The sequence below is a fragment of the Halichoerus grypus genome, chromosome 7 (genome assembly GCF_964656455.1).
Source record: "Halichoerus grypus chromosome 7, mHalGry1.hap1.1, whole genome shotgun sequence".
NCBI lineage: Eukaryota > Metazoa > Chordata > Mammalia > Carnivora > Phocidae > Halichoerus > Halichoerus grypus.
In genome coordinates this window covers 155,865,820-155,885,157 of record NC_135718.1, presented here as the reverse complement: position 1 = coordinate 155,885,157, position 19,338 = coordinate 155,865,820, and the positions used below count along the sequence as shown (strand labels likewise).

At 55.7% G+C, this 19,338-nt stretch overlaps 2 protein-coding genes and 1 long non-coding RNA gene across 5 annotated transcripts in view; 2 read left to right on the top strand and 1 right to left on the bottom strand.

Annotated features, from left to right (window-relative positions):
- INTS3 (integrator complex subunit 3) overlaps positions 1-7,910 on the top strand; it is a 41,931-nt gene extending 34,021 nt beyond the window's left edge. For both annotated transcript variants that reach the window (XM_078078637.1, XM_036066898.2), the window contains exons 22-31: positions 1,446-1,599; positions 2,641-2,709; positions 3,439-3,514; positions 3,882-3,995; positions 4,369-4,417; positions 5,317-5,484; positions 5,791-5,891; positions 6,017-6,089; positions 6,181-6,337; positions 6,442-7,910. In XM_078078637.1, coding sequence (XP_077934763.1) covers positions 1,446-1,599; positions 2,641-2,709; positions 3,439-3,514; positions 3,882-3,995; positions 4,369-4,417; positions 5,317-5,484; positions 5,791-5,891; positions 6,017-6,089; positions 6,181-6,337; positions 6,442-6,519 — 1,039 coding nt within the window. In that variant the 3' untranslated portion in view covers positions 6,520-7,910. The remainder of the gene's footprint in view (positions 1-1,445; positions 1,600-2,640; positions 2,710-3,438; positions 3,515-3,881; positions 3,996-4,368; positions 4,418-5,316; positions 5,485-5,790; positions 5,892-6,016; positions 6,090-6,180; positions 6,338-6,441) is intronic.
- On the bottom strand, positions 1,593-5,344 carry LOC144382650 (uncharacterized). Its single transcript, XR_013450052.1, has 3 exons — positions 5,086-5,344; positions 2,343-2,425; positions 1,593-2,049 (listed from the first exon to the last, which is right to left on the bottom strand). It is a non-coding gene; the product is annotated as an uncharacterized LOC144382650 (long non-coding RNA).
- A 447-nt stretch (positions 7,911-8,357) lies between the features above and the next one.
- SLC27A3 (solute carrier family 27 member 3) lies at positions 8,358-12,878 on the top strand. 2 transcript variants are annotated; one of them, XM_036066899.2, is made up of 10 exons: positions 8,358-9,050; positions 9,358-9,567; positions 9,864-10,022; positions 10,571-10,695; positions 10,938-11,132; positions 11,285-11,332; positions 11,621-11,661; positions 11,886-11,983; positions 12,104-12,234; positions 12,563-12,878. In XM_036066899.2, exons 1-10 carry the CDS (start codon positions 8,468-8,470, stop codon positions 12,737-12,739), a joined length of 1,767 nt encoding a protein of 588 aa, XP_035922792.1. In that variant the 5' UTR covers positions 8,358-8,467; the 3' UTR covers positions 12,740-12,878. The 2 variants fall into 2 exon arrangements, with proteins under 2 accessions (XP_035922792.1, XP_035922793.1); XM_036066900.2 differs by having other exon boundaries at positions 8,361-9,050; positions 11,242-11,332; positions 11,463-11,661.
- Positions 12,879-19,338: the final 6,460 nt, after the last annotated feature.

The following is a 19,338-nucleotide window of genomic DNA, read 5'->3' as shown; positions in this document are numbered from 1 at the left end:
GGGCGCAGGGACAGGGAGAGTCTTAAGCAGACTCCACACTGAGCACAGAGCCTGACGCGTGGCTCGATCCCACCACCCAGAGATCATGACCTGAGCCGAAGCCAGGAGTCGGACGCTTGACCAACTGAGCCACCCAGGCGCCCCTCCTCTCCTATTTGTGTGTGTGGTTTTTTTTTAAGATTTTATTTATTTATTTGACAGAGACACAGTGAGAGAGGGGAGTGAGAGAGGGAGAAGCAGGCTTCCCGCCAAGCAGGAGCCGGATGCGGGGCTGGATCCCAGGACGCTGGGATCATGACCTGAGCCGAAGGCAGACGCTTAACTGAGCCACCCAGGCTCCCCCTCTCCTGTTTTTTAATTGGGGTTATTCATCTTTTTATTGTTGATTTTTAAGATTTTTTTATATATATATTCTGGATACAAGTCCCTTACAAAACATAACGTTTGCAAATATTTTCTCATTCTCCGGGTTGTCTATTTACTTCCTTGATGGCATCCTTTGAAACACAGATGTTTTACATTTTTTTTTTTTGAAGATTTTATTTATTTATTTGACAGAGAGAGACACAGTGAGAGAGGGAACACAAGCAGGGGGAGTGGGAGAGGGAGAAGCAGGCTTCTCGTGGAGCAGGGAGCCCGGTGCGGGGCTCGATCCCAGGACCCTGGGCTCATGACCTGAGCCGAAGGCAGACGCTTAACGACTGAGCCACCCAGGCGCCCCGATGTTTTACATTTTGAAGAGTACAATTTATCTTTTCTCCATCACTTGTGCTTTTGGTGTCATGTAGATTTTCTCCTGTGTTTTTTTTCTCTCTTTTTTTTTTTTAAAAAGATTTTATTTATTTATTTGACAGAGAAAGAGATAGCGAGAGCAGGAGCACAAGCAGGAGGAGTGGGAGAGGGAGAAGCAGGCTTCCCGCTGAGCGGAGAGCCCAGTGCGGGGCTTGATCCCAGGACCCTGGGATCATGACCTGAGCCGAAGGCAGACGCTTAACGACCGAGCCACCCAGGCGCCCCTTTCCTGTGTTGTCTTCTAGGAGTTGTATAGTTTCAGTTCTTAACATTTAGGCCTATAACCCCTTTTGAGTTGTTTTGTACGTGATGTGAGGTGGGGGCCTCTATGTGTTGTTGTCCTCATTGCTCAGAGCCCAGAAATCAGGAAGCGAGCTTTCTAGCCTGAGCTGAACCATCTCCTATGTTCAACTCTCACCAGTTAGCAGCTTCATTAACTGTGGTCAGTGCCCTGTCTGGAGCACTGGGGAAGGATGGGGAGAAAGAAAAGTGTGTCCTGGTTTCTGTAAGTTACAAAGCTCTTGAGGAAGGCAGGGGAAAGCCATGAGACTGATTAGCCCAGAGCATCAGGGGCAGCAAAGGGATTGCAGAGGAGGGCCTACCTAGGGGATGTCTGAGGCTGGATGCTGGCTTAGGCCCAACTGCTCTTGCAGCAAAGCCGCTGCTGGGAAGATGAACCTGTACGAGTCATTTGCCCAGGCCACGCAGCTGGGTGACCTGCACACCTGCTTAATGATGGACATGAAGGCCTGCCAGGAAGACGATGTGCGGTTGCTGTGCCACCTCACGCCCTCCATCTACACAGAGGTCAGTGCCGCTGAGGCAGGGCAGCTGTCCAGGACGGGCTCACGAGACTGTGCTTCTCTGCATACAACTCCTGCTGGCCTCGGCAGGCTGTTTTTTTCCAGCACCACACCTGCTCATGGCCCCCCCCTCCATTAAAGGTTTAAAAATGTCTAAAACCCACAGAATTCCTTTCCTGTGCTTTGTGGTGTGAGTTGGGGTCTGGGCCTCTACACTTGGCTTCTCAGCCTTGGCCCCATCCTCTGGACCCAGGACAGGCCCCAACCAAATCCACGTTCACACATTGCAGGCCCTCTTGCCTTTTGATTGCTCACTCTCAGTTTCTCTAGTGGTTCCCAAAGACCAGGGCCTTTGTGGTGGAGACTCGACTTTCATTTCCCTCATTCACTCACTGTCTTCTTTAGGAACTGGGACATCAGAGGAGGTATCAGCTCTTCCTCTTGGTGAAGGTTCCTGGGAACAGGGAAATCAGGGCACGGGGTGTGGGCATGACAGGAGGAACTGTGATCTCAGCCAAAAACTGCAGGGGGAGGGGTGCACATACCCAGCCTGTGGCAGTTTCCTCCTCTGCTCCCTCCCTGGTAAACTGGCCTCCCCAAGAAGGGGTCCTGCCTGCCTGTCATGCACCCCAAACACTCACACTCTGCACCTTCTCTTCTTTGGCTGAGGGTTAATATAGATTGGATTTTTTTTACTGCCAGGGATGCAAATGCTTATTTTTTTTACTGCTGCCACACAGCACTTACCAGTCATGGCCAGTCCTTTTTGGCTCTAGCTCCATCTCTAGATGGCTCCCCATTGCTTTCCTGAGACACACACACTCCTCATGCTGTGGGCACACAAATAGCAAATTTGGGTTTTGGAAGAGTTAGAGTCCCAGCTTCACAGCTGTTGGATCTTTGTTTAGGTATTTGTGTTAGACCCCACATCTGGCTAACCCAGCCATCCCCTGAGCATGTGGGAAGAAAGGGGAGTGGATTATGAGGTACAAGTCAAGGGGTGCACCCTGGATTCCTGCCCCAGCTTCCCTCTTTTTCTGCCCAGTTTCCAGATGAGACCTTGCGGAGCGGCGAGCTGCTGAACATGATCGTGGCTGTTATTGACTCTGCACAGGTGCACAAGGAGCTGTCATCCTGGGAGGCCTGGGCAGTGGTGGGGGAGGGGGGCCTGCACCTGTGTGCACTTCAGGCCTGGGGGCTGGAAGGGAAATGGATCCCAGGGAGGCAGGCGGGGCTCATTCTCTCCTGGGTACTCCCGTTCCACACGGAAAGCTAGGAGGTGGGGTTTTTTTTAGCTTTGAACTGGCCATCCCCTTGGCTCAGGATGAAAATGATCAGGCCATTGACCTTTCCACCATGTACAGGGCCCCGGAGGCTGCAGTTTTTCTTGTGCGTTCTTGTGCCGAACTGAGGTCCCATTTCTGCTCCTCCTCTGCACTCACTTGCCCCATTTATGACAGAAGAGCCCTTCTTTCTTTGCCTTTCTCCTACCCACACCTCTGTTCCAGACTCAGCCTCCCAGGGCCCTTCCCTCCTCAGGCACAGGCTGGTGTGGGTTGGGGCCCAAACTAGGGCGAGGTAGACAAGTTGTCCATTCTCCCTCTGCTATCAGGGCATGGAAACCACTTTAATGGTTTTCTTTAACTATTTTGCCCCAAACAAGCCTTCACCTGTTCTTCGCCAGCCCCTGCATCCTTCAGAGACCTCCCCATGCCTTTAAACCAAGTTTTCTCTTCCTTTGGTTTTTTCCCCATGTGAGCCCTCCTGCTTCTCTTTCCATACTGGCTTCCTGGCTTCTTTTAGAACCAATGGGTCTTGCCTTCTTCCTTCTCCTCCTCCTCAGCTCCAGGAGCTGGTTTGCCACGTGATGATGGGGAACCTGGTTATGTTTCGAAAGGACTCTGTCCTCAACATACTCAGTAAGTGAGCAGACCCTGCAGGCACCCCGGGGGGGAAGAGACGTGTGGCAGCCCTGGATGTTTTCTAGTAACAGCATAGCTGGCTCGGGCTTAGAATGGGGTAGACCATCACTCTGCCCTGCTCTGTGGTCTTGGGCAGGGTGTTTGGATCTGCTTAAGCTCAGGGCTGGTGGGACTATAGGAGTGAAGTGAAGTCTTTGAAAATAATGCTTTGTGTGGAAAGGGAGAGTATCTGTAGTGTTGGGGTCACTGTCCTCACCTGTGTATCACCCCTGCTTGGGATGCTATTAGTCAGTGAGTTAGCCCTATGTGTGTGTGAAGGAGAGAGAGCGCAAGTGCGAGCACGCCCCTTCTCTGTCCCCTGCAGTCCAGAGCCTGGACTGGGAGACCTTTGAGCAGTACTGTGCCTGGCAGCTCTTCCTGGCCCACAACATCCCCCTGGAGACCATAATCCCCATCCTGCAGCACCTCAAATACAAAGGTGAGTAGGGCTGTGGGTAGGGAGAATTGAGGGAAGGACCGTCCCAGTCCCTCTGGGGCAAGGCTGAGGCCCCTAGGCTTCTGGGTGATCAGACCCACTGCTGCCCCTCCCAGCGAAGTCCGGAAGGCCAGGCTCCCTGGTCAGTCACTTAGGCACTTCAGATGAGTCCTGCAGGCAGGCCCACTCTGAGCCAGGCACGAGCTGGGGCTCAGGCCGCTCGGGATTTTCTAGAAGCAAGGGATTGTTCTTCCTGGCTCCATGGGGAAGACTGTCCTTGCTCCTTCGAGTGGCTATTAACCGGGGGATGGGAGAGGTACCAAGATTCTTCTTGGAATTCTACACCCCTCTGAGCAGCCTCTGCCTTCCCCCACAGAGCACCCAGAGGCCCTGTCTTGCCTGCTGCTTCAGCTCCGAAGAGAGAAGTGAGTTCAACTTCCGGGGACTCTAGCTCCCAGTCGCAGCATACCGAGAGAGAGCATCCTGTAAAGGGTTCCTGGCTGCTCCTTCAGGAGGCTGGCCATGCTTTTTTCTACTGTAGACATCTACTTATTCTGCCCTTCCCCTAAAATGATTTACAAACATGCAGCTCCCTTGGGATCTGGGCTTCCTCTTGACTTTACGCCCCTGCCCACCAGGAGCTGCCCTGGGAGGAGGGGGTAGGGGGTGGGACCGGACATCCTGGTTTCCTGCTCCCCACCCCTACTCTGCTGAGGCCACCCTAGGCTAATCCTAGAGGAGGCTGGGTCAGAGTACAGGGGTGGGGCCTGGAGGGGGAGCTGGCAGAGGCCCCTCCACCCCACCCTCCAGCACAGGCACTTTCCCAACAGCCCAGATAAGTAGGACAGCAGCTGTGTATCTTCTCTACCTTCTTGCCTTCCTTCCACCTTTTCTGCTCTCTTGCCCGAGAGACTAGAAGTGGTACAGAACATCCTAAAGGAAGTGGGCAGGTTGAGGGCTGTGGCTTGCCAGCCCCCTCCCCTGCGCCTTCTTGGGCTAGATACTGTGTGGTCCTTTTGCCTCCCTGGCCCATTTCCTGACTGTTCTGGGCAAGGTGGGAGAGATTTGGTGAGCCGCCCCCCAGTATACATACCAGCTGCTACTGCAGAAACTGAAGAATCACTTGTCTCCTGGCTTCGGCAAAGGATGAAACCAGCATTCCTTGGCCCAGAGAGAAGAGGGAGAGGGTGTGAGAACAGGAAGCTGCAGCAACGCGGGTGGGGGTAGGGGGCTGAGGTTTGGGGAGTAAGTAGGTGGGAGAGACCAGGGGATCCTGAGGCAAGCTGTGTGAGCAGGGTGCCCTCCACTCCTCTCACACCCCCAGGCCCAGCGAGGAGATGGTGAAGATGGTGTTGAGCAGGCCCTGCCACCCTGACGACCAGTTCACCACCAGCATCCTGCGGCACTGGTGCATGAAGCATGACGAGCTGCTGGCCGAGCACATCAAGTCCCTGCTCATCAAGAACAACAGCCTCCCGCGCAAGAGGCAGAGGTGGGAGCAAGAGGCAGAGGGGGGACGTGGGCCCTGTGGAGGGCTGCCCACTTGTCCACAGGCCATCACCAGGGCAATTCCTTCCTGGTTAGTGGGTGACACCTAGTGGTCTGAAGCTACATGGTGTACGGGCCCACTCTGGCCCTTCCCCCTTTCCCTAGTGCCCGGTGGCTGGTCCCTGTTCCACCCCATCCTTCCCCATATGGGCTGCGTCTGTCTTCAGGAGGGGCCCTGGTGGGGAGGGTGTCCCACACTCCTGGAGCCCTCCCTGCAAGCTCAGACTCTGGCTGTGTGACTTCCCTGCAGCCTGAGGAGCTCCAGCAGCAAGCTGGCCCAGCTGACTCTGGAGCAGATCCTGGAGCACTTGGACAACCTGCGCCTCAACCTGACCAACACCAAGCAGAACTGTATGCGTGGCAGACCCTGGCTCAGACCAGCCCTAGAGTGGGTGGGGGCAGGGGCAGGAGAGTTGAGTGAGTTTCTGGACCGCTCACTGTCCTTCCTTCCCTGCTCTCCCTCCTCCTCCCTCTAGTTTTTAGCCAGACCCCAATTCTCCAGGCTCTGCAGCACGTGCAGGCAAGCTGTGACGAGGCCCACAAGATGAAGTAAGGCCTCGGGAAGCCGTGGGGGAGGGGTCCTGCCCAGGACAGAGAAGAGGCTGGGAGGAATGTGCTGAGGGTGTGTTCTTTCTCTCAGGTTCAGCGATCTCTTCTCCCTGGCTGAGGAATACGAGGACTCATCCACCAAGCCGCCCAAGAGCCGGAGAAAAGCAGCTCTGTCCAGCCCCCGCAGTCGAAAGAATGCCACACAGCCCCCCAATGCTGAGGAAGAGTCAGGCTCCAGCAGTGCCTCGGTGAGAGCCCTCACCTCTGTGCTCAGCAGCAGGAACAGTGGGAGCGGGTGGGGCTGGGACTAGTAGCTGCTCAGGCTAATGACCGGCCCCCCCATCTCTTCCAGGAGGAAGAAGACACAAAACCGAAGCCTACCAAGCGGAAACGGAAAGGGTCCTCTGCAGTGGGGTCTGATAGTGACTGAGGCCCCGTGTTCCTCCATCCCACCCCCAGTTGGACTGCCCTCCCCTCCTTGGTGAATCAGAGGTTAATAAGGGCTGGGGAGATAGTGGGGAGACACCCTCTCCCTCTGCCCAAGGCTCGCCTGGTGGGAAGGATGAGCTGCTTCCTTTGGCTCAGCCTGAGAAGCTGCCATGCAGCCCCAGCCCCTGCTCCCTCCTGTCCAGGCGCCTCCAGCCCCATCACACTGCTGCTCCCACCAACTTGGGTCCCACTGAAGCCAGAGGCTGTGTGAAATCTGGGCTGGTGCAGGTCCTCAGCCCCTGCCCCTCCCCAGCCTCCCAAAGAGAAGAGAAATGGCAGATGGGGCTTGCTGGTCAGAGAGGCCAGGATGGGAGTGAAGACAGTGTATGGACGCCCCTTCCACATGTTCCCCGTCTGGCCTTGATTTGCTCCTAACAGGCATTTTATAGTTGCTCTCCATCCTCCCGTGTGAAATGGGCATTTCATCAGTGATGTGGTCCAGCTGCCTGCCTGTTCCTCAACATGGGGCAGATGCCATAAGAGTTCAGGCAGGGACCGAAGGGAGAGGGAGGCCAGAGCCCTTGGGACTCCCAGAGAGAGACTTCCACAGAACTGTCAAATGGTCCCATTTCCTCGGTTCTGTCTTTTTGGGGTTTTTTGTTTGTTTGTTTGTTTTTTTGGCAGAGATAATCGCGTTTTAAAAGTTTTTAAATGACAATAAAACAAGCCAGAACCTCTTTTGTGCTGGAGTTGCTGGCCCAGGTGCTCTTACCCTGTGCACCTAACTGGTTGCCCCCGCTCCGCTGGTGGCCTCAGAACTTCCCCTTTTCCCTTCCCGAACACCCCCTTGTCTGGAGCAGGAGGGACTTTTTGCCGCCCCCCTCCTGCCCAGACTTCCTGCTGCCACTGGGGCTGTGGGCCAGGCACTGACCTGTCCAGGCACCATCTCCCGTGAAGTTGAACCCTACTTCTCTGTCAAGAAACTAGAGGCTCCCGAAAGTGAGTCTTAGTAGATCTGTGTGCTTACCAACTATTGGAGGACTGCTTGGGGGTGAAGGATGCCCCCAACTCGGATTCTGATGGACAGAAGTAGGCCTGGTGGGGAGAGTTCAGATACCAGCAAGAAGGAACCAACCCTCTTTGTTCCACAGTCTGGCCACTTGCCGTCCCCTGTGTCCCAGCAGAAAAGAATCCCCTAGGCTGCCCAGGAGGCTGGGTGGCCGACGGAAGAGAGAGGAGTGAGGTCTTGGCGGAGGACGGAGGGCTCCTGCAGAATCCAGTGTCCCCTTCTCCAAAGCTGTTATTCCTTCCTTTAAAAGTCTTAGTCGCGGGAGGCCTCTTCCTCTCCCCTTCCCGTTCTCTCTGCCCCAATTAAAACCAGGATGGAAAGCATTCACTGGCTGGCCCCAATTATTGTGCCCTTGCCTGGAAGGAGGGGCCTCCGCAGTCGCCCCTCCAGAACTCTGGCTGGCTGGGCCCCCAGCCATCCCCTGGGGCTGCTGCTGGCGCTGGGGGAGGGCATGGGTCTGGCAATCGGGCCGGGTCTTGCAGCGCCAAATGGGCAAGGGGCCGATTTCTCCGGCCAGTTTTGGGGGAAAGCAATGGCATCCTTAAGCCGGGACGCCACAGTTCGGCCAGATGCCAGAAGCGCCCTGGGGGAGAAAACCTGAACCGGGACCTGGGAGGGTTTGGGCCGCTGGCTGTCTGGGAGGGAGAGCGCACAGGGCGGAGCGCGGCTGTGGGGAGGGCGGAGAGCGCGGGGCCGCCCCCCACGCACTCCCGGCCTCGGCTCCCAGCCCGTGGAGAACCGGGAGGGGGGAGGGGGGAGCTGGGTGGGAAGGGGCGTGTGCCGGCGCACGCGCGCTCCCAAGAGGGAGAGGTCTCCGAGCAAAAGCGAGCGGCCCGTTCTCGGAAGGGAGTCTCTGGGCCGCGCCAGGGACGAGGGCACCATGGCCGCCCTCCTGCTGCTGCCCCTGTTGCTGCTGCCACTCCTGATGCTGCGGAAGCTGCACCTCTGGCCCCGGCTGCGCTGGCTCGCGGCCGACTTGGCCTTCGCGGTGCGCGCCCTACGCTGCAAACGGGCTCTTCGAGCGCGCGCCCTGGCCGCGGCCGCCGCCGACCCGAGGGGCCCCGAGGGGGGCTGCAGCCTGGCCTGGCGCCTCGCGCAACTGGCCCGGCAGCGCCCCACACACATCTTCCTCATTCACGGCGCGCGACGCTTCAGCTACGCGGAGGCCGAGCGCGAGAGCAACCGGGCTGCGCGCGCTTTCCTGCGCGCCCGGGGATGGGACGCGGAGCTCGGCGGCGGCGCAGAGGACGAGCGGGCCGCGGGAGTTGCCGGCGCCGCGGCCCCTCTGGCACCCGGGGCCACCGTGGCGCTGCTCCTCCCCGCCTGCCCAGAGTTCCTGTGGCTCTGGTTCGGGCTGGCCAAGGCCGGCCTGCGCACAGCCTTTGTGCCGGCCGCCCTGCGCCGGGGTCCCCTCCTGCACTGTCTCCGCAGCTGCGGCGCGCGCGCGCTCGTGCTGGCGCCAGGTAAGGCCGGAGCGCGAGGCCAGCGGGGGCGGGGCCGGCCTCGGAAAGGGGCGCGTCGGTGGGGGGCGGGGAGGGGGAAGGAAGCCGAGCCTCCTCGAGGGGGTTCGGAAAGGGTGCTTGGGGATTTGAGTCTTTGGGTTTGCGAAGGGATGGAGCTGGGTCTTTGGTTTCCAGAACGGTGATGGGATGTTCATACTCTTCTCGCCCAAGAGCAGTGAAGTGGTGGGGAGGGGCGAGGGGGGGTTGCAAATAGGCTGTGGGGTGGAGAATTCTGGGTCCCCAAGCTATGCCTTCCCACCTCATCCAGAGTTCTTGGAGTCCCTGGAGCCTGACCTGCCAGCCCTGAGAGCCATGGGGCTCCGTCTTTGGGCTGCAGGCCCTGAAACCCATCCTGCTGGAATCAGCGATTTGCTGGCTGAGGCCTCCACTGAAGTGGATGAGCCAGTGCCGGGGTACCTGTCTGCCCCCCAGAGCATAATGGACACGTGCCTGTACATCTTCACTTCTGGCACCACGGGTGAGCACTGGCCTTACCTCCCAGAAACTAGGCAGAGGAAGGCAAGGGGCTGGGGACAGGAACTATGGCCTCAGTTTCCAGGCCACTCCTCCAAACCCCCCCGCCCCTCCATGCTGGTCCCGAGGATCATACTAATTTCTCCACCTCCCTGAACTTCCCACATTTCCAGGACAGCTTGGCCTCCCTTCTTTTCAGCTTCAGCCTTGCCTCTGCCTCTTTCTTTGGGAAACCAGGGGCAGAGGGAGGCAGGGCCTGAAGCTCAGACCCTTCCCCGGGTCTCCCCCCACCACCCACAGGCCTCCCCAAGGCTGCTCGGATCAGTCACCTGAAGATTCTGCAGTGCCAGGCGTTCTACCAGCTGTGCGGAGCCCACCAGGAGGATGTGATCTACCTTGCCCTCCCACTCTACCACATGTCCGGCTCCCTGTTGGGCATTGTGGGCTGCTTGGGCATTGGTCAGTCTCCCCAACTCCCACCCCAGTCCAACCCCCACCTTTAGTCCTCCAGCAGATGTTTTTTCTAGCAAACATTTATTAAGTACCTAAGTGGTATGCACACCTCGGGATGCTTCCTGAGTCCTTCAGGGTAGAGAATCCAGAGGAAGGCGGGGGCAGGGGCCTACTCTCCGAGGGCTCCTGGTACAGCGGAGTACCATCACCTGCACAACCTACAGACTGGCTGGGGAGGCCACATCGTTCACAGAACTCCAGACTCCAAGGTCGGGGTGGGGAAGGGCTGTGGATGTCAGCCCAGGAAGAAGCACTTGGGGGCAGGGTACGGAGCACGGACTATGTGGGGACAGGAAGTAGAGAAAGGGCACTAACCTCCCTGAGGCACAGGTGGGAAAGGAAGAAGGCCAAGTTGGGCCTGCTGTTGAATGTCCCAGCAGGGCCTTCCCAGGGACCACACACTGCACTGAGGACTAGCGTCTGGGAAGGAGGTGGTCAGGGCGCCCCCATAGCCCCTAACCTCACCGTCCTCCCCCCTCCTCCCCTTCTGGCAGGGGCCACAGTGGTGCTGAAGTCCAGGTTCTCGGCTGGCCAGTTCTGGGAGGACTGCCAGCAGCACAGGGTGACAGTGTTCCAGTACATCGGGGAGCTATGCCGATACATTGTCAACCAGCCCCCGGTGCGTGGGCACAGGTCCAGGGCAGAGCTGCCCAGGCAGGGAGATGGGCACTTCATGGGGGACGCTGAGACCGTGGTCTGGGAGTTGGAAGAGAACAGCAGGGTGGGGTGAGGGGCCTGGGATGACAGGATATCTGAGTGAGGTCACCGTGGAAGGGGCTCCAGGGGAGTGGGAAACAGGACTTCACTTTTGGGAGCTGGCGTCTTGGGGGTGAACCTTCTGCCCATCTCTCCTCATCTCAGAGCAAGGCAGAACGTGGACATAAGGTCCGGCTGGCGGTGGGCAGTGGGCTGCGCCCGGACACCTGGGAGCGTTTTGTGCGGCGCTTTGGGCCCCTGCGGGTGCTGGAGACCTACGGACTAACAGAGGGCAACGTTGCCACTTTCAACTACACAGGACAGCTGGGTGCTGTGGGACGTGCTTCCTGGCTTTACAAGGTAAGGGAAGGGTGGGGAAGAAACTGGGGATCCCATGGAAGGTGGGGGCCGGCAGGGAGGGGGCTCGTGCAACTGAAATGACCCAGTGCCTGGGTCTCCCTTCCCCCAGCATGTCTTCCCCTTCTCTTTGATTCGCTATGATGTCACTGCAGGGGAGCCAATTCGGGACACTCAGGGGCACTGTGTGGCCACATGTCCAGGTTCGTGCTCAGGTGGGGTGGGTGGGGGTGGTGCAGCTGGCAAAGGAGGATTGGGATTAGGCAGTGGGGTGAGGGGCAGGAGGTTCTGGGTGAGGTGGGCAGTCACCCCTGACCCCAGTGACTCTGCCAGGTGAGCCAGGGCTGCTGGTGGCCCCAGTAAGCCAGCAGTCCCCATTCCTGGGCTACGCTGGGGGGCCAGAGCTGGGCCGGGGAAAGCTGCTAAAGGATGTCTTCCGGCCTGGGGATGTTTTCTTCAACACTGGGGACCTGCTGGTCTGCGATGACCAGGGTTTTCTCCGCTTCCACGATCGTACTGGAGACACCTTCAGGTATCTGTCCGTGACTTTGAGTCCTTTCCCAGACATCCAATCTCTGTGACCCAAAGCCCCTAAACCTATCTCCCTAACTTGCACCCAAACACACCCAAACCCAGCCCCTCATCTAACCTCTCCTGTCAGACAGACCTCTGGAACACTTCTTCTCTGTGAGCATCTGGCACCCTGTGTCTTCCCCCACCCACCTTCTAAGGCCCAGGATCTCTGCCCTCTTGCAGGTGGAAAGGGGAGAACGTGGCCACGACTGAGGTGGCGGAAGCCTTGGAGTCCCTGGATTTTCTTCAGGAGGTGAACGTCTACGGAGTCACCGTGCCAGGTGCCAAGACACGGGAGGTGGGAGGCAGCTGGCCCACTGCCCTGACCTGGTATTACTTGGGCCCAGGGAACATGAAGCCGGAGGGTGGTCCACAGCTGACCTTTCCCCACTGACCACCAGGGCACGAAGGCAGAGCTGGAATGGCGGCCCTGGTTCTACGTCCCCCCCACTCATTGGACCTTGTGCAGCTCTACGCCCATGTTTCTGAGAACTTGCCACCGTATGCCTGGCCTCGATTCCTAAGGCTCCAGGTAATCAGCTGCTCCTACTCCACCCCTCCCCCCCCGCCCCAGTTATCTGCAGCAGCTGGTAGCACCCAGACCCCACACAGGGATCCTCACGTGATACTCTCCGTGAAGAGAAAGAACAGCTCCTTCCCAGACATGCACTCCTTTGCCCCCCTTCATTCCCTCTGCCCTCCTCCAGGCTTGTCTCCTTCTCTTCCCTGTCACCCCGTCCCCTAAACTCTGACCTCATACCTCCTTTTCCCTGCCCCTTGACAAACTTCAGTCCCTTGACTCACCTGAACCACTGGGCAGAATATGCCTTCCTTCAGCTCCTTTTGATGCCCCTCCTCAGGAGTCTCTGGCCACCACGGAGACCTTCAAGCAGCAGAAGGTGCGGATGACAAAGGAGGGCTTTGACCCAAGCACACTGTCTGACCCCCTCTATGTTCTGGACCAGGCTGGGGGTGCCTACCTGCCCCTCACACCTGCCCGGTACAGTGCCCTCCTGGCTGGGGACCTTCGCATCTGAGAGCCCCGCATGCTCAGGTGCCTGAGGGAGCGACTTTGTGGGTTGGGGGCATGGCAGGTGTACTGGGGACTGTCTGGCGTCTTTTTTATACCAGATTTGGAATCATTATTTTGTAATAAACGGGACCAGAGCCAGTCTAGCTCTCTTTCTGATCTGCGGTTTTGGGCTTCCCTGTCTGTGGAACTGCGTTTTCCTGGCACAGAGCCCCATACCTCTGCCCTGACTTTATGCGGGCCTGAGCTCCGCGTCTGGACCGCAGTGTTTTTCCTCTCAGGTGACCCCGTGTGATCCCTGTCCTTGGAGAGCCCCTGGTGGTGGGTGTCAGTCTGTGCTGTGTGTGCCCACCCCAGCTTCACGCCCTGAGCACTGGGCAGCTCTGTCGGGGGAGCTATGGGACTGGAGGCCTTGACCAAATGGCACAGGTGACAGAGGCACGGAAATGCTGCTCCCTGTGGCCGGCCAGCCCGTCCCCACAGACGCAGGTGTGGCTGGGCTGGAGAAGAGTCAACCAGGCAAAACAAAGGTTTGATTTTGAGGAAAAGGGTACTCTAGACACCCCTCTTCCCTCACAGCCTCTGATAAAGCCAGTCAATGAGGGGGAAAGGGTGGAGCCACGCAGCACCGCCAGCTCAGATGTTTCTAATTTTACCTCATCTTAGTCCTACATTCCCAGAGCAGCAGCCCAGGTTGGAGCCCCTCAGGCTCTGAGGAGACTTTGAAGGCTTTCCTGGGAGCAAGGCTCACAGTGCATGTGGCAGCAGGAAGAATGGGGGACTCAAAAGGAAAAAGGCCTGTCCTTAGCCTCCAAATGAAGCATCAATAAGGTTCATCATCTAGATGAAACTCCTGCTTCCCCTAAAACTAAAGTCCCACCTGTTGGGGTGCCTGGCTGGTTCAGTCAGTGGAACATTGGACTCTTAATCTCGGGGTTGTGGGTTTGACCCACACATTGGGTGTAGAGATTTTTTTTTTTTTTTTTTAAGTAAAGTCCCTTCTGTTTTGAGCTGTGGGTCCTCGACATATTTTGTTACTTTCCCTTGAGCTGTCTTTCTTCCTCAAATTCCTCTCCCCAACATGAGAGGTCAGGGGACAGGCCCCACCAACTTCGGGTCCCAATGGCTAAGTCCTGTTCTAAAACATATGCATTACCCCAACCTCCATCAGAAAACCCAATTCAGCATCAACAACACACTAATTGAGGTGCACACTGAGGTGCAGGTGACTTCACGCACTGACCAATAAATGAGGAATTACCTCGTTCCGTTCACCGAATTCGGCCAGAAAGAGTGCAATAGTTAAGTGTATGGGGGGGTGTCACTTGGCTGGCAGGGCCACGTCCTGCAGCTGCCCTCTTAAAAACCTTAACTCAGCCCATTTCCCAGCACTGTGAGCTGAGGAGCCATCTCTTCCCTCATGGAATCACACACATTTTTTTCTCCACAACCCGTTCCATTTCACCCAAGTCTGCGATGTCCAATATGGTGGCCACTAGACCTGCCTACTGAGTGCCTGAAATGTGGCTAAAGCAAGATGTGCTGGAAGTGTAAAACACACACCAGCTTTCAAAGACTTAGTACCCCCCAAAATGCATTTTTTAATTTTATATTCTTATTTGATATTCCTTACATGTTGAAATTGCATTTTGGATGTATTGAGTTAAATAAAACATTAAAATTAAACTTGTTTATTTTTACTTTTGTAAATGTGGCTACTAGCAAATTTTAAATTACGTATGAGTCACGTATTTCCAGTGAGCAGTGGCTGGCCTGAATCCTGTCCCCAGGCCTCCCTCTTCAGACCCACAAATACCAGCATAGCGTCAGTGGTACCGGGCTGGTGCACGCCCTTGAGCCAACACTTCGCAAAGACAGCCGGAGGAGAGGATTCTGTCCCCAGGCTCAGGCAGGTGACGGGGACCAGCATCTGTCTTCAAGATGCAGCCTCTGCAGATGTGATCAGCAGTAGAAACTGACAGCTGCAAAAAGGCATGCTTTAAATCCAAAAGAATTAAGTTGTCCACTTACCACAATTAAAAATATTAAATCTTAGAAGAATTAGGTTATTTAAAAAAAAATCCACTGAAATAAATGGGAATGGGATGCTGAGACAGCTTGCAAAGAGGAACCAGGCTAAGCCTCTAGTGCTTCCCGCTCCGGGCGGCTGGAGGGGAGGGCGGCGGACACGGAGCCCCAGCCCGCCCCGGCTGTGGGCGCGGGGGCCGGGCGCTGTACAGCCAGGGGGCGAAGCATGGATTTTGCATTTCACGCGACCGAAGAGATGAAAGGAGAGTTCATGACGTGTGAAGACCACGTGGGATTCCGAGGTCTGCGGCCGCCTTCCTGCACCGAGCCAAGGCGGGCCGTCGTGAAAGACCGCACGGCCCGCACGGCCCAGGACCAGCCTGTGCCGCGGGACGCACCGGGTCACCGCCCGCGCTCGGCGCTGAGCTCCCGGCCCGGGGCCCCCTCACACGACCCGCTCGGGAAAGGCCGGAAGCGCCGGCGGCGCGGCCACTTCCGGGCGCCCCCCCCGGCCTGCAGGCTTCCTGGGCGCGCTCGTGTCTCGGCGCAAGCGCGAACTGGCGCCCACGGCTGGCCGCCAGGCACGTGCCCGGGCTCGAGGGAGGTGGAGCAGGCCTGACAAGTGGGAGGAGTCCTCTGGCGTGGGCGGGGCGAGCCGCGGGCGCCTTCCGACCAAGAATGGCGCCTGCGCATTGGTGCAGGGGGTCCTTAGGCTCTCTGAAACTCAAGGAGGAGAGGGCGGTGGGGGCGATGTATCCGCAGTTCTCTTCTTTGGGCCTCTAGGGACAAAAGCGGGAAGAAATGTTGACTTGGGGGGCGCCTGGGTGGCTCAGTGGGTTGAGCCTCTGACTCTTGGCTTTGGCTCAGGTCCTGATCTCAGGGTCATGGGATGGAGCCTCCCGTGGGGCTCCGTGCTCAGCACCAGGTCTGCTTGTCCTCCCCCTCACGTGTGTGCTCTCTCTCTCTCTCTCAAATAAGTAAAATCTTTTAAAAAGTTTTTGGGTTTTTTGCAAATTGTCTTTGTTATCTGCTGCATTTTTTAAACTGTTTTCATTCCTGTTAACATACATGAGTGTTGGGGCACCTGGTGGCTCAGTCGTTGGGCGTTTGCCTTCAGCTCAGGTCATGATCCCAGGGTCCTGGAATCGAGCCCCGCATCGGGCTCCCTGCTCGGAGGGAAGCCTGCTTCTCCCTCTCCCACTCCCCCTGCTTGTGTTCCCTCTCTCGCTGTCTCTCTCTGTCAAATAAATGGATAAAATCTTTAAAAAAAAACAAAACAAACAAAAACATACATGAGTGTTCTAGTAGTTTCCAGAGCACAGTATAGTGATTCAGCACTTCCATACATCACCAGGAGCTCATCACCACAGGTGCCCTCCTTCCTCCCCATCACCTGTCCCCACCACCTTTGGTGACCACAAGTGTGTTCTCTATAGTTAAAAGTCTATGAGAGGGGGCGCCTGGGTGGCTCAGTTGGTTAAGCGACTGCCTTCGGCTCAGGTCATGATCCTGGAGTCCCGGGATCGAGTCCCGCATCGGGCTCCCCGCTCAGTGGGGAGTCTGCTTCTCCCTCTGACCCTCATGATCTCTCTATCTCATTCTCTCTCTCAAATAAATAAATAAAATCTTTAAAAAAAAAAAAAGTCTATGAGAAACATTTTTAAATTAAGATATAATTCACATAGCATAAAATGCACCTTTTTAAAGTGTAAGGTGCAGGGTTTTTTACTATGTTCATAAATTGGGCAGCGGAGCCATTATCTAATTTAGAACATTTTCATCACCCCCAGAAGAAATCCCTACTCATTAGCAGTCTCGCTCTATTCCCCCCCTCATTGCAGTCCCTGGCAATCACTAATCTACTTTCTGTGTCTATGGATTTGCCTATTCTGAACATTTCATATTAATACTTAGGTGGCCTTTTTTAATATATGGATTTTATTTATTTATTTTGAGAGAGAGAGAGCACGAATGGGGGGCAGAGGCAGAGGGAGAAGCAGACTCCCTGCTAAGCAGGGAGCCCGATGCGGGGCTCAATCCCAGGACCCTGGGACCATGACCTGAGCCGAAGGCAGACGCTTAATGACTGAGCCACCCAGGCGCCCCTAAAAAAGACATTTTTGAGATAATTAAGGAAATTTGATTTTGGACTAGGTATAGGTGATATCAAGAAATTATTGTTATACCTTTAGGGCGCCTGGGTGGCTCAGTTGGTTAAGCGACTGCCTTCAGCTCAGGTCATGATCCCAGGGTCCTGGGATCGAGTCCCACATCGGGCTCCCTGCTCTGCGGGGAGCCTGCTTCTCCCTCTCCCACTCCCGCTGCTTGTGTTCCCTCTCTCGCTATGTCTCTCTCTGTCAAATAAATAAATAAAATCTTTAAAAAAAAAAAAAAAAAAGAAATTATTGTTATACCTTTATTGGGACGCCCGGTTGGGTCAGTTGGTAGCGTATGCAACTTTTTTTTTTTTTTTTCAGGAGTGAAAGCCAACTTTATTTGCAAATGTGCCATCCCCAAATGCAGGCAGTTTCTTTTTTTTTTTTTTTTTTTTATTTGACAGAGAGACAGCAAGAGAGGGAACACGAGCAGGGGCAGAGGGAGAGGGAGAAGCAGGCTTCTCGCAGAGCAGGGAGCCCGATGCAGGGCTCAATCCCAGGACCCCGGGATCATGACCTGAGCTGCAGGCAGACGCTTAACGACTGAGCCACCCAGGCGCCCCGGCAGTTTCTTCTTATAGGAGTATGATGTATTGGGCCTAAAGGGCTCTGGTTTCTGCAGTGTTTTTCCTACCATGAAAAACAGAGGAATGAATGTCTCTAACCCAAGTATGCAACTCTTGATCTCGGAATTGTGAGTTCAAGCCCCACATTTGGGTAGAGTTTGCATTAGAAAAAAAATAAAGTTAAAAAAAAAAGAAGTTGTTACCTTCATTAGATGTGATAGTGACATAGTGGTTATTTTAAAAAGTTTGTATTGGGGCGCCTGGGTGGCTCAGTTGTTAAGTGTCTGCCTTCGGCTCAGGTCATGGTCCCAGGGTCCTGGGATCGAGCCCCGCATGGGGCTCCCTGCTGCGCAGTAAGCCTGCTTCTCCCTCTCCCACTCCCCCTGCTTGTGTTCCCTCTCTCGCTGTGTCTCTCTCTGTCAAGTAAATAAAATCTTTAAAAAAAAAAATTAAAAATTAAAAAAATAAAAAGTTTGTATTTTTAAAAAGATACATGTAAGTATACAGGTGTGGAATAAGATGATGTCTGAAATTGATTTAGAAATGCTTCAGCAAAGCAAGAGGGAAGACAAGGTAAGATGCACCCAACAGATGGGAACAGACCCTGCGAAGCCCCAGTGACTGATTAGTGAGGCCCAGGGAGGTGGGAGTGCCTGTGACTGGGTCCTGCAGACCCTTGCAAGGAACTTCGCAGAGTTGGGACATTACCCTAAGGGTGTGGAGAGCCCAGAGGGAGAGGGACTCTTCCTGAGAGAAAGTGTCAGCCCACAGGCTCAGGCTGCACTGGGGGCGGGGGGGGGGGGGGGGGGGGAGGGGAGGTTGTGCAAAACTGTAAGAAGGCAGCTTTCCACTTCAGTCCGCACTGGGGAGTGGCGTTGCAGTCCAAAAAAGGAAAGTTCTGAGATTGAGTTTTCTTTCTTTTTTTTTAAAGATTTTATTTGACAGAGAGAGACGGAACACAAGCAGGGGGGTGGGAGAGGGAGAAGCAGACTTCCCTCCAAGCAGGGAGCCCGACGTGGGGCTCGATCCCAGGACCCTGGGATCATGACCTGAGCCAAAGGCAGACACTTAACAACTGAGCCACCCAGGCACCCCTGGGATTGAGTTTTCAAGGCTAGTTGGCTCTGCTTCCATCTTCCCCTTATCAGACGTCCTGTGCTCCAGGCTTTGGGCTTATGGCAGCAACACACAGAGTCCCTGACCTCATGGAACTCACACGCTGGTGGTGGAGAGGAAAAACCAAACCAGATGTGAAATGAAACAGAATAGACAGCAATCCTGCTGAGTTCTGTTTGCTGCTGTAACAAATGGCTTGGAACAGGGCAGGGTATTGTCCTGCAGCCTGGACGTCAGACACAGCTAAGATCAGAGTGTCAGCAGGGCTGTGTTCCCTTCCGGATGCTCAGGGGTCAATCTATTCCTAGTCTTCTCCAGCTTCTAGAGGTCACCCGCACGCACTGGCTCCCTCCCCCCTTTCCTCTGCAAAGTCAGCCACCTTAGGTTAGGTCCTTCTCGAGTCACACCGCTCTGACCATTTTCCCTGACTGCCACCAGCCTCTTCCATGTTTAAGGACCCTTGCAATTACCTTGTGCCCACCTGAAGAACCAGGATAATGTGATCATCTCCTTACTTTAAGGTCAGGTGGTTAGTCACCTTTATTTCATTCGCAACCTGAATTCCCCCTTGCCATGTCACCTAACATATTCATTAGTTCCAGGGATTAGGACATGGATCTCTTCAAGGGCCCATTCCTGTGCCTGCCACAGATGGGGTGGCAGAGAAAGAAGGGCAGGAAAAGGGGTGTGGGGAGAGACAGAGGTCCTGGCTGAGAGGAGAGACTTGGGGAGAGAAGAGG

Bases quoted from the DNA above. Each gene is read 5' to 3' on its own strand.
- SLC27A3 (XM_036066900.2), top strand. From the start codon at position 8,468: ATGGCCGCCCTCCTGCTGCTGCCCCTGTTGCTGCTGCCACTCCTGATG. The intron at 10,696-10,937 runs GTGCGTGGGCAC...TCCTCATCTCAG, and splicing joins ACATTGTCAACCAGCCCCCG to AGCAAGGCAGAACGTGGACA. The intron at 11,984-12,103 runs GTGCCAAGACAC...ACTGACCACCAG, and splicing joins CTACGGAGTCACCGTGCCAG to GGCACGAAGGCAGAGCTGGA.